We start from the raw sequence: 12,541 nt of genomic DNA on the forward strand, positions 1-12,541 counted from the left end.
ATCATTTGTACAATGAAAAATTTGAGGTATCTACATTATTTTGTTGGATAAAAGAGGGGGTTTCGAGGTTTATTTATATACAATAAAGTTGAGTAAATCAATATTACCCAATGTGCAATGCAAGGTATCATGTCCATTGGTGGATGGACATCATCAATAGGATGAACCAAAGATACATCATGAACTATGTGCCACACACATCACTTAGATGGGCTGCAAAAAGCAAAAAATGTGGGAAAGAGCTAGAAAATTGAGAAATTAAGAAATGAAAAGAGATCATATTGGAATTTTACTAGACCAGAAATGATCTTAACTATTCCTATAGACTTCTATGTTCTTTTAGACAACTTCAGATATGTATGGAGAATTAACACGAGCCAAAGGAATTATAATTGGAATAAACCAAAAAAAGAAGGAATATATTCCTTTGCTAATCCACAAGGGCCAGGATGTATGTTGTAAATATGTCGATGAATAGCTACTAAACTATTAATGTAACAAATATGTATTGTATTTCAATCCATATCCATCTTTTCTTTGCATATATACATTTTGATACATTAACCATATGCTAGGAACCAAATTGGAACTACTGACATGATGATTTCCAGTCTTTTTCTCTACCAGCTGAGCTATCCCAACTGTTCTCTACATGTTATATTACCCAAGCACATGGATCCATGTCAATTCATTTAAAGTACTAAAGATTATAAGTCCTGGGATTTCTTATTATTTGATTTTTTTAAAACCTTTATTCGTACGGGATATGAACTATGAATGATTCAATAATGGGATTTGCTTGTATATTTTTGTACATGTTTGTTTGGGCATATGTTGCATTTAGTTGCTGAAAACTTTTGATATTTAGTTGATATTTCAGTACATAAGATCATCCCCTCATAGTTCCACTAAATAGATTCTTCTACCAACCCCTCAACCTTATTCTTTGGAACAACTTCTAGAGAGTCTCTGCACCTATCCTTTTTTTATTCTCACTTTTTAGAAAGGAACCTTTGTTTTCCATAAACAATATTTGGCTCAAGATTGCCCATTTTTAAATCCAAGGTTTCTTTGAATTTCAAGAAGTTACCACTTAGTTGGTTTCCATACCAAGACTCAATTCAATCAATTCCATAGCATATGGCAATTTTGCCATATCCCTCTTTTTATTAGGCTGGGACCCTTTTGTGATTCCATTCTTGACTAGAAATTATCTATATGATAAGATATCTATCACAAAGGCTATAGCTCAGTTGGTGGAGCATCTTTTTCACTTTTCTTATCTGCAATTTACTTTCTTTCTTAGTTTTCTTAGAAGCATGCATAGGTTTTTTCTTTTTTGTTTTTGCTTGCTTAGTTTAGTTTATTTCTTCTTTAGCTCTCAGATTTATTTAATTTCATGCAGCATGCCTTAGTTTAATTAATTTTCTTTTAGCATGTTTAGTATAGTTTATCAGTTCTACCTTAGATTAGATTTCAAATTGTTGCAAATTAGGGTAGGAATGGAGGCCAGATATGCCTCCTTTCCTCTTCTCCTTGTGTATTTTTAGGTCTAATTGAAATTTCCATTTCAAGCTTTATACATGCATCAATCATCTATTTTATCATTTTAGTTAAATCATATATTATGTAGATTTAATATTATGCATATTTGATTTAAAACAATGCACATCCACATATCAATTAGGAATTATCGAGAATTAGGATAGTAATGTGCTTTTGATGGTAGTATGAAAAAACCCTAATTAAGTTAAATTCTAATTGAGCACACTTTTTTAAAAATCATACATGTCAAAATAATTTTTTAAAACCGAAACTCATTTTCAAGAAAGTTTTTCCAAAACCTCTACATCCATACATATTGAGACTTAGTCAAGAACCCACCCATGCTTTAACTCTTTTAGGGCCTAGCTCATACTGGCACCAGAATTCCCCAAGCTAACCCTTAATTTTCTCTCAAGGTCCAAACTAAGACTTGGTATTGAGTCACTATCATAAACCAAACCTTGGCTCAGTATAGAACCTAGTGAGGTTGATTTCACCTTGACTTAGACCCTAGTCAAGTTGACTCTATTCTAATCAACTTAAAACCATAGTTAAGTCAGCTCATTCTAAAACCCTAAGATATAACTAATCTAAATCAAGTTTAAATCAGAACTTTGTTGAATGGATCTCAGTTCTCGAGCAACTAGATGCTGCACTTTAAAAAAATGGAGATTAGATCTTACTAAAATTGGACTTGATCTTGATTTGAAATATTGTATCTAGGTAAAGTCCAATTATGATTTGGATCTTGACAATGATATAGGATATATCCCCTTGATCTCAATCTAAAAGATTTGAATTTGGATTGTAGAACCTTCGATTTCAAATCCAGACCTTGAAGATTTGGATTCTTAAAATCTGGATCTTAATGATGGATTCCACAACCTCAAAATCTATGCATCTTCTAGGAGAAATCTTGAAATTGAACCATGAAAATTTATGAAATAAACTTTGAATCCACATTTACAAGTTAAAATTTTAAATCGTGAGTGTGGATTTTGAATAATGGATTTTGGATCCATATTTGGATTTTTTTTTCTCTTCTTGAAGCCATGTCCCATAAACATTAGTAATCGAGACTCAACCATGTTGACCTGGGATTACATGCATCAGGCTAGTTTAGGACATGTATGCATGGATCAATGATGAGCTGGACATGAACTAAGTCTTATTTTGAGTCTTTCTCAGTTCATAAGTGCTATTTTTTATGGTCCACTTAGACCCTAGACATGTACCTTTCAAATTCAGGACATGTTTGTTTTTTATGCACATAAAATAAAAAATAATCTTTACTTAGATTTTTGAACACTATGTCTAGTCATTGATTTTATTACCCTTGGTAAAGGCACAATGAATTGTTAGACTTGTACCGATAGGCCGGGTCCTGTCTTTAGGATTCTTGCATGAAAACGGTGGCAAGTATAGGTAACGTTTTTTAAAAAAAAAAAAATCTATAAATGGTCTATATGCAAGATTGAAAAATTTTGCAAGTGAACAGTAGTTTAAGTAGGTCATCTTCAGTCATGAAATGGTCTGCTTGATGGGAGTGAATTCTCGATTGTAGAACCACTAAGGCTTCCTACTTTTATTAGAATCCTGATTTTTAGATCCCTACCACTACTGGTTGTTCTTCCGATTGTCTGACTTTTTGCCACCACTGAATTATTCTTTTTGTTAGCTGGCCTGATGGCAACTACACTAGTAAAAGTCACTTTGTCCCTTACTTAGGCTCATCCTTCTTTCCTGCAAGAAAAGGAGGTTCTATAGTGTCATCCTCCAATCCACTCTCATGCCATTCTGCTTGATCTTTTAACTCTAGAAAATAACTGTACTGGTTTTGGGAAATCATGTTCTTGAGTGATTGAGTAAAGTTGCACATATATACACTATGGTGTGGTCTTCTGGTATCGGTTATTGAGGCAGTTGAATGCAATTCTCCACCTCTGGGTTAATTCTTGGACCAACTCACTTAGCTTTTACTTAAGATTAGTGAGGTAGCCAATGGTGGTGGCAATAGTTTAGGTAAAGAAAACAACGTGCAATTTGGGTTTAACATGCATGATTTCTTTCCAAGATGTGCGACTTGGTTGCAAGATGATTGATCAAGTGATCAACTCTAGTGTCCAACTAGTTACCAGCCAAGATTTGGTGGCTAGAACATTTGGGTGGCTTCCATAATTATTACTGTCGCATTTAAGAAGCGAGCTTGACAATCAGTATAAATCTTCATTCGATTTCTTCAAATATCCAACCATCAATGTGAAATTCTGGATCTACAATCACCGTACAACAATGTAACTAAATTGCACACACTTGAAAAAGAAAAAAAGAACACACAATGGTACCAAGATCTATTCAATGCTTCTTACGGTCTTGTGACATAGTACTTCCATTTCCTTATCCATTACTTTGGTTGCTACCTGTTATTGTGTTTGATAAATATGAAGATGATAGTGGCTTTGATACTTTTTTCATGGCATGTTGATAAACCAGAAAAAAGAATGAAAGGAAAAGTTTTTTGGGTGTTTGACGAGTGAGCGTAAGGGAAAAGGGAGAAAACTGTTGCTATTGGAATTAACAGTCGTTATATTATTTTTAGTGGGTTTACATTTCAATAATCATCAGATTTTTATTTATTTATTTATTTATTTTAGTGGTAGGCGTACTTGTTTTGAGATAAAAGAATGATTAGATACTTAAGCTTGAAACCATGATTTTCATCATGGGATTTTATCTACATTAAGCAATCTAAAGCTAGTTCTAAGTCGTGGCCCCAAAAATCACTTCATGTAGACGGTAGATTCCGTCAACTTTACATTTACTAGGATTGAAAACATGTTCTAACATAGATGAAATTTTAATACTGAAACAAAGAACAACTCAACCAAAACGATGACCAGCAGACTTTTTTTCATTAAGCTTTTTTACTTGCGTTAAAGCAGAAAAACGAAAAAAAAAAAAAAATCAAAGTTGCATTATAATTCGGTTTAAATAAAAATACCCGTTTATTGAGGGCAAATAGGTAGCTGGTAGTTTAAAATCATCATTTATAAAGGAAAAACAAACTTAACAAAAAAAAACAAAAGGAAATATAGGGCCGGCCTAGCTTGCCGGCTGGGGCAGACGGCTCATCGGAGGTTCAACCATCTATTTCTTCATCATTGTGTGGGTTGCAACCGCCATTTTTCTTGATTGTGAGTCCAAAGCGTTTTCAGGATAGTTCTGTTTTGGTTTTTTATTTTTTCTCGTTCAAATGCTTGCGGTCAGTTTCTTTTTGTTGCTTTTTCTGTGTTCCAGATTGGTCTTGGGATGGTTTATCTTGGGATGGTTTAGGAGCTTCAAGAGTGGCCTCCATTGGATTGTCTTTTGGAAATCAACCAGATATCAGGATTTGTTGCCTCACACTGTCAATGAGCTCCGGTGGTGGTGGTTTTAGTCGAACGTCTGGCAATTTCCTCTGTTCCTTTTCTCAGTTTCTTCTTCGATTGATGTTTGTATCCTTGTTTAAAGAAGCTACAGATTAAGTGTGGGATCAATCGCATTGGTGCTGCTTTTTTGTCAAAAAGCCGGAGCTATTTCGGTTTCAGGGGTAGAGTAAAAAATTTTCATGAAGGGGGTGAATTATAGTTTCAAAATTTTAGCAAGAAATATAATTTTTATATAAGATAAATGGGGCCCTGGGTTTCCCTATTTAGAAAAGCAAATCCTATCGGAATGCTATTGGATCCAATGAGCAAGAAATTGTTGAGAAAGAAATTACTTTTTCGGATGAAATGAAACATTTGATCTGATTCATGCGAGAAAAATTTCTCATTCCTTAGCCTGAAAGAACTGAGGCAGGAAGAGGCCCCTGCCGCCCCCCTGGCTCCACCGCCGGTGGCGGGAGCGGAAGCCATTGGAGTTGCAAAGAGAGGCACCGTCCAACGAAATATTTTGGGATAAATACTTGGACACCCCCGGTCGCTATTTGTCATGGTAAAGTTCACTTACAAATGATTGTGCTGATCCTTTTTTTTTTTCTTTTCTTTTCTTTTTTTTGGCGTTTGGGGGTACACAGGGAAACGAGCCAGGCCAACTTGAACTCGACTGAAAAAAACTCAGAACACAAATTTGGTTTGAACTCCAGCTGATTTACGTAGAACACGCTCGAATTCAACTCGATGATAAACGTCGAGCTAGACTCATTCAACTCGATGATATAACGTCGAGTTAGACTCTCTTAACTTGTTTAACTCTTTTTTTTTTTGGCCAAGTCTGTCTCGTCTTTTTTACTTGTTTAACTATTTCTCATACATTGAACTGAGACAGAGTTTTAAATGAGCGAGTTTTTACAACTCAAATTCCACTTGCTTAACATTTGGAGCTTTTTTTACTTGAACTCGACTCTTTATAAACGAGAGAGCTAGAGTAAAACTCGACCCGTGCACCACCTTACAACTAAACACGCCCGCCGCCACAACAGGTAGGCAACGGTGGCTGTAGCCAACACTCACCTTACGATGAAACGCGGCCTCAGGCAGAACGGTTCGGTAACGGTGATCGTAGCCAACGCTCTACGTGGGAGACAAATGTCCACAACTGGGGATGATCATTCGCAATCATTGTTATATTGGAAGCTCTGCAAGCATGTGATGTCAGATCCGAGTTTGATGGAAGAGGATACTCCATAGGCTCCACAGACAAACCGCGCACAGTTTCTCAATTAAGGGGCAGAATTTGGGTGCGAAAGCATCCGACGCTTCATTTGCCTGCAAGTCTCTCCTAGACAGAGAGATGGAAACCATTTGCATCGACAATCTCAGATTCACGTACCCAGGAATAGACGGGCAACCACCTGCAGGCGCCGAACCCGTAATCGAGGGTTTCTCGCTCACCCTTCATGCTGGGGACCGTTGCCTTCTCGTGGGTTCCAATGGCGCAGGTTTTAGATTTCCGTCTTCTCTTTCATGGTGCTTGGAATTGCCTTACGTTTTTTAGGTGTAATCTTTCATTCATGGTTGTGTTGCGATTTGTCCACGTACAGGGAAGACTACCATTCTGAAGATATTGGGGGGGAAACATATGGTCGAGCCCGAAATGGTTCGTGTTCTTGGGAGATCTGCTTTCCATGACACCAACCTTTCTGCTTCAGGAGATTTATGTTATTTGGGGGGTGAGGTATACTTTTTCATCTCACTGGAATACTTTACTGCTTCTCATAGAGCATTCTTGGAAAAAATGCGTTGTTACCCGAACTCGACGAGTTCATCATACATTTTTTTCTTTTTCTTTCCCTCTCGCTTTCATATATTTTTCAATTCTGTTGAACGTGGTCTCGTATCACTGCAATCAGTATAAATACGTTTGATGATCTGGACAAACACAGTAGAACACAACTGAACCTTTTGATTTTAGTATTGATGTTACAATCACACGGCAATCTCAAGTGTTGAAGCCCATCAAATTTTGAGAAACAAATAGACAAGCCACAAGCGTCTCTCGAGTTGTTAACGTGCAAAGGAAGAACCTGGCTTTGATACCAATTATCGCATGTGGACTTTAAACTTCGTCCACCATGTGTATGACATAGCATCCTTACTCCTTATGAAGCTACCACCCTTCTCCCTTGTCCACTGAGGGGATTTAGCAGGAAAATATTGGTATAAAGAGAATACCTGATGTCTAGGCTTTTGGCCACTCAGCAAGCGATCGGAATTTGGAACACAAGCTGTTAGTTACACTCTTCCTTGGGCACTTACCGTGCCCTTCTCTTTTATTCCTAAAGCATACAATCTGCATGCTTAACAAAGTCACCTCTGAAGCCCTTACGCTTGACAGAGAGCCCTTTTGTATTTTTTCGAATTGTGACAACTCTCTTATCTCTTTTCCCTCTCGTCCTTAAATGATTGACTGACTGCCCTCTATAGGAGCAAATGCCATGTGGGGGCTAGCTTCCAACTGCCACTAAGCTCATGGCTGGTTAGTTATCTTAACCATGATGATGGTCGAATCGCTCATTTGGCGAGACACCACTAGCAGCCATGTGGAACATTGTTCTTCTTTCTCAAGTCCATGTTGCAAGGTGATATGAATCCCATGTATGGTTGAACACTGAGCTGAAGCTGGGTGTCGGTCCAGCCATGGTCCAACGTTTCGGCCAATGTTATTAAAGGTATATACTTCATGCCTCGAAGCATACGCCTTGATGCATTTTTCTTCGAGATGTTCCTAGGTGCAACGGTTGGATGCATTCTACCTGAGGCGTACACATCACCCTAGTGAGGTGCAAGCCTCTCTAAAAACTACGCATGGTGCTTGATGAATATGCCTCATGTTACTATTATCTTTTGTTTTAAAATGTTTAAATTTTTAACCTTTTTTTTCACCATGAAAGTTAGAAGCCCCTGTTCCACTGTTTTCCTTTTGTATTTTCCTTTCCCGTCGTTTGCATAATCCACTGTCTGCATTACCTTCCCTATGCATAAACCATCTTCCTTCATTTCTGTCCTGAGCTCTCTCTTTCTGTCTCTCTCAGTCTCTACCTCTGCTGCCAACAAGGGTCAACAGCCAAAAATGGTTGGCTGGCAGCCCTCACCCCTGCAATTGACTGCTGGAGGGCAATTCTGTGCAGATGATTCTTTCAGTTTTAGCAAGCTCGCCCTCTCATGATTCATGGGATTGTTGCTTATTGCCAGAATGTCCCTTTTGTTTGGATTGTAAAGGTGGTTTGTTTCGAGTAAATGGAGCACCGACTCAAAGAGCAGGTTCACATGGTTATTGTTATGGTGGAAGAAATAGAATAGAAACTTACGTGTGAAAGCGTATGGTCTATGGATCAAAAGGTTGCAACTAAAAATGCTCAACTTCTTGATGTTTGGCCTTAGTAATATGAGAAGATTAATCTTTTTCATTGGAAACCTTATTTCATGTTGCTGACTTACCTTGCACATTTTATGACATGGCCATGACCCGCTTGCATGATTCCTTTAACTATTCCCACCATGTCACTTTGGGTCCACCCTCTCGTGGCACCCCATTATGTACCTTGGCTCCACAGGAATAGGCCATGCATAGAAACTTCCAACTCTCATGATGGTTGTGTTCTAGGCCACACCTTGCAACTGTTCCTTGCTTCGCGCCATGTGGGTTGGGCCATCCATGTTTGTAGCCATTCTGAACCCATGGTTCTTGGCAAATGCTGCCCTCATTGACATTTAACCAATTTTTCATACTTTGTAAGTCTTTGTCTTGGCTTGTGGCAGCACCCCTTGTCATCCTCAGGGGCAGAGATAAAGGGGGGGCTGCAGGGGCTCTGGTCCCCCCTCCAATAAAAGAAAAAAAGAAAAAAGAAAAATCTTAAATTTACATATAAAATTTTTGACATATTGTATTTATTATATATATAAATTTTCAACAATGATATTTGGCCCTGTCAAAAATTTAAATGATAATTTGAGCCCCCTCATGAAAAATTTCAGGTTCCGACCCTGGTCATACTGCCTTTCATGCCTTGAACAATGTCATGGCTAGCAATGACCACGTTCTATTTTGAGACTAACGTTTGCATTTATTGTCCTATGCCATTTTTTCTCATGTTCTTGGAAAGCTGATGATATTTTCTTGCAATTTTGCCAAACGAAAAATGAAATTTTCATGGGTGTTTAAATTGTGGTTTCACAAATTTTGGTTACATTTTTATTTTTACATGTCAGACAGTACATGGAATCAAAATATAAGACATCCTAAGAGTACTAGATATTTCCGTGCAGTGGAGAAGAGATATTGCTTTTGCTGGTTTTGAGGTACCGATTCAGATGGATGTCTCAGCAGAGAAAATGATATTTGGAGTATCTGGTATTGATCATCAAAGAAGAGAAGAACTCATAAAGGTACAGCTATTTATTCTCTGGGCCCCCTTACTTGCAATGGTGGTTCAGAGATTTTGTTGCAATTTCTTGCTTTTGTGCTCATCTTCTGTCATTCTTATGCTTGAGCTCTAGTTTTGTCCATGAGGGCATCTTGGTCGGTAAAAGGTGGTTCAGAGATTTTGTGACAGCTTCTTCCTAACTTTGTCCATGAGAGTTTCTCGCAGGTATTGGATATTGATCTATCTTGGCGGATGCACAAGGTATCAGATGGTCAGAGACGGCGAGTGCAGATCTGCATGGGCCTTCTTAGGCCATTTAAGGTAGCATTCGTTCATTTTACTAAGCTGAAGGTGCTGAAATCAACATACTATTAAGTTTTTACTAATTTTTCCTTTTTTCCATGAAACAAAACGATGGTTATAGGTCCTCCTCCTTGATGAGATTACTGTTGACTTGGATGTGCTAGCAAGAGCTAGCATTTTGAAGTTTCTGAAGAAAGAATGCCTGGAGCGTCGAGCAACCATTATTTACGCCACACATATTTTTGATGGTCTTGAAGATTGGCCGTCACATATTGTAAGTCTAATGTTCATATGTTGCAGATGCGTCTTGTGTGGGTGCAATTTTGCTTTTAGAAGTGTTTTTAGTCCTTGATTCACTATCAAAAGAAAGGTTCACCCGTGGAATTCTGATGTTATTGTTTCTAAGTTTGTGACCTCGAATTGCAGGTTTATGTTGCTCATGGCAAGCTTCAGCTAGCATTGCCTATGGAGGTTGTGAAGGAAGCCAGTAATTTGTCATTAATGGTCAGTAAATCCTTTTGTGTATTCAAGGATATGTGAGATTCCTTTGTTACTAGAGTTTGCGAAAATGTTACTAACTTAGCGTAACTAATTGTGATGCTAGAGAACTGTGGAGAGCTGGCTGAGGAAGGAAAGAGATGAAGATAGAAGAAGAAAAGGAAGGGGGGCTGAAGGTCTTCCTGAATATGACGAGTGTAGTGATGACAACAGGGTAACTAGTGACCCTGGTCGGAAGGCTGTCCAAGCAATCAACAATGGCTGGGCAGCAGGAAGGCTGAATTCTACTATAGCTGGTCAAGAGAACTACTTGTTTAGTTCCAACAGTGTCCTAAGACAATGATCGATACAGCTGCACTTGCCATCTTGTAACAACATTTCAGCTTTTTAGTGCGTACGTGTGACTTTTTGTTCAGTGGTTTTTCGAGAGTCCAAGCAATGCCAATAATTTTCGGTGGGAGCTTGTACGTGGAGTTTTCAATAGTACTCCTTTATCTCTCTCTTGCTTTCCATATACCATTTTTTTTTTTGTTAAAACAGTCTCTCCCTCTCTCTCTCTCTCTCTCTGACATACACAAGCACAGGGTAATATCGCGACCCTAGAGGAAGCTGTGTTGGTGGTTTGAAATGGTAGGGAATGGGTATTATTGTTGGGAAGTGTCAATCTAGCGGCATTAATAGAGAGAGCAAGAGGAGTTTGGAAAAGCACAGGAAAGGATTTCACCTCAGGCCATTTTATTCTAGGCGGTTGTCCTTTTTTGGCATCAAGATTTTCATGCATGCGAAATAATTGGAACTAGGTGATGCAAAGGTGTGGGCTCGAGATGCTGTTTGTATGGAACTACACTCGGTTAAGAACGTGCAGGCTTTACTTTCTAAACTTTCGAAAACGGTTTAAACTGATTTCAAAACGTTGAGTGCTGCCTGCATATCTGTGATGGATTTGAGGATAATTGGGGCGTCGAGGATTCTGGAGATCTCCATTTGAGTCAGGTTCACTTTCTAGAGTTGTGCGGAAAATTTCCTGATTTACTTCCAGACTTGAACGATCAAACTGGCTTGAAATTAGCAATTGAAACTGAGCCAAATGATTTACAAGTTTCATACCTCTGATTGTCTGGATTTGAGTTTTATGTCTCCAAAGATGATTTTGCTCAGGCATAAAAAAGGCTTCGAATCTGTGGATAATCTTTCACATAAGTGAAAGGTACTAGCCACATGGCGTGTCATTTTGAAGTGCCTATTGGAAAGGGTCGTGCCAGAACGACCATTTAAGGAACAGTACAAATACTTTTGCTACTTTAATCTGGGATTTAAGTGGGGCAGTGGTAGGGAGTGTATTGGAAGAGCAGAGACTAAGAGGGGGAATTCAAGAGGTGCTGAATCTGAAGAAATTTGTTGGAAAAACAGACCTAAAGAGCATTAGACAAGGAGAGGGGGGTCGAAATATGAGATACTTCTAGACAAATGCAAATCACAGTGAAAAGAAGAACAGGGCGGAAGCGTTGATAGTGCAAGGGAGGCAGTTTGAGAATGCAGATGAGATCCTCGGGGTAGCAGAGCTGCTATCATGGGAAGTTTCTCAATGCCGATAGTGCTGATGATGTGCTGTTTGAGAGTGTGGAAATGAAAAAGTGGATCACCAGTTTCTCATGGAGCCTCTGTCTATGAAGGATGTGAAGAGGCAGTGATGAGTCTCAATAGTGAAATCACTGCGTGTCCTGATGGCATGCCCAGCTTCTTTTTTCAGCATATGAAGGAGCTAATTGGGGTAGAAGTGAGTGAGCTATATTTCATTCTTTCAGCCAGGAAGTTAGTAGAAAGTATAAACCATATGAATTTAATGTCGTTCCAAAAGCTTTTGGGTGCAAGAAGAATTGAGGATTGTAGACCTATTGCTCTATGCAACGTCTACAAATTTATGTCCCAAAATAATGATTTTGAGAATTCAGTCAGTGCTGGTGTCGATTGTAGATGTAAAGAAGGGAACTTTCATAAAGCAGAGAATAATCCATGCTCAAATTTTACAGGCAAATAATATGATGGACTGGTTTAGTAGGAGTAAACAAAATGTTCTTTTCTTAAAATGTGCAAAGGCATATGATTGTATCTCGTGGAATTTTTTGGAGGCAAGGCTTCTCAACCTGGGTGTTCATGGGGTTTGGACTGCTACAATTTTGAAATGCATTAGATCTGCCTTCTTGTCATCTTTAACAAATAGAGTGAAGGGTAGATCATTTAAAGGGTTGTTTGACAATAGTAATACATTGTTTTTTCTTTTATTTATTTTTTATTGTTTACTTAGAGAAACTACTTGCGATGTAAAACCCCCAAGGTCATAACCTTATG

The 12,541-nt window shown here is 38.4% G+C and overlaps 1 protein-coding gene across 1 annotated transcript; it reads left to right on the plus strand.

Moving 5' to 3' along the window:
• Positions 1 to 5,999: 5,999 nt before the first annotated feature.
• LOC116255097 (ABC transporter I family member 20) lies at positions 6,000 to 10,690 on the plus strand. The gene is made up of 7 exons (XM_031630847.2): positions 6,000 to 6,466; positions 6,569 to 6,702; positions 9,294 to 9,413; positions 9,617 to 9,712; positions 9,816 to 9,968; positions 10,121 to 10,198; positions 10,299 to 10,690. Exons 1-7 carry the CDS (start codon positions 6,319 to 6,321, stop codon positions 10,533 to 10,535), a joined length of 966 nt encoding a protein of 321 aa, XP_031486707.1. The 5' UTR covers positions 6,000 to 6,318; the 3' UTR covers positions 10,536 to 10,690.
• The last annotated feature ends 1,851 nt before the right edge of the window (positions 10,691 to 12,541 follow it).

The sequence above is a fragment of the Nymphaea colorata genome, chromosome 5, assembly GCF_008831285.2.
Source record: "Nymphaea colorata isolate Beijing-Zhang1983 chromosome 5, ASM883128v2, whole genome shotgun sequence".
NCBI lineage: Eukaryota > Viridiplantae > Streptophyta > Magnoliopsida > Nymphaeales > Nymphaeaceae > Nymphaea > Nymphaea colorata.

Bases quoted from the DNA above. Each gene is read 5' to 3' on its own strand.
- LOC116255097 (XM_031630847.2), top strand. From the start codon at position 6,319: ATGGAAACCATTTGCATCGACAATCTCAGATTCACGTACCCAGGAATA. The intron at 9,414-9,616 runs GTACAGCTATTT...AGTTTCTCGCAG, and splicing joins GAAGAGAAGAACTCATAAAG to GTATTGGATATTGATCTATC. The intron at 10,199-10,298 runs GTCAGTAAATCC...TTGTGATGCTAG, and splicing joins CCAGTAATTTGTCATTAATG to AGAACTGTGGAGAGCTGGCT.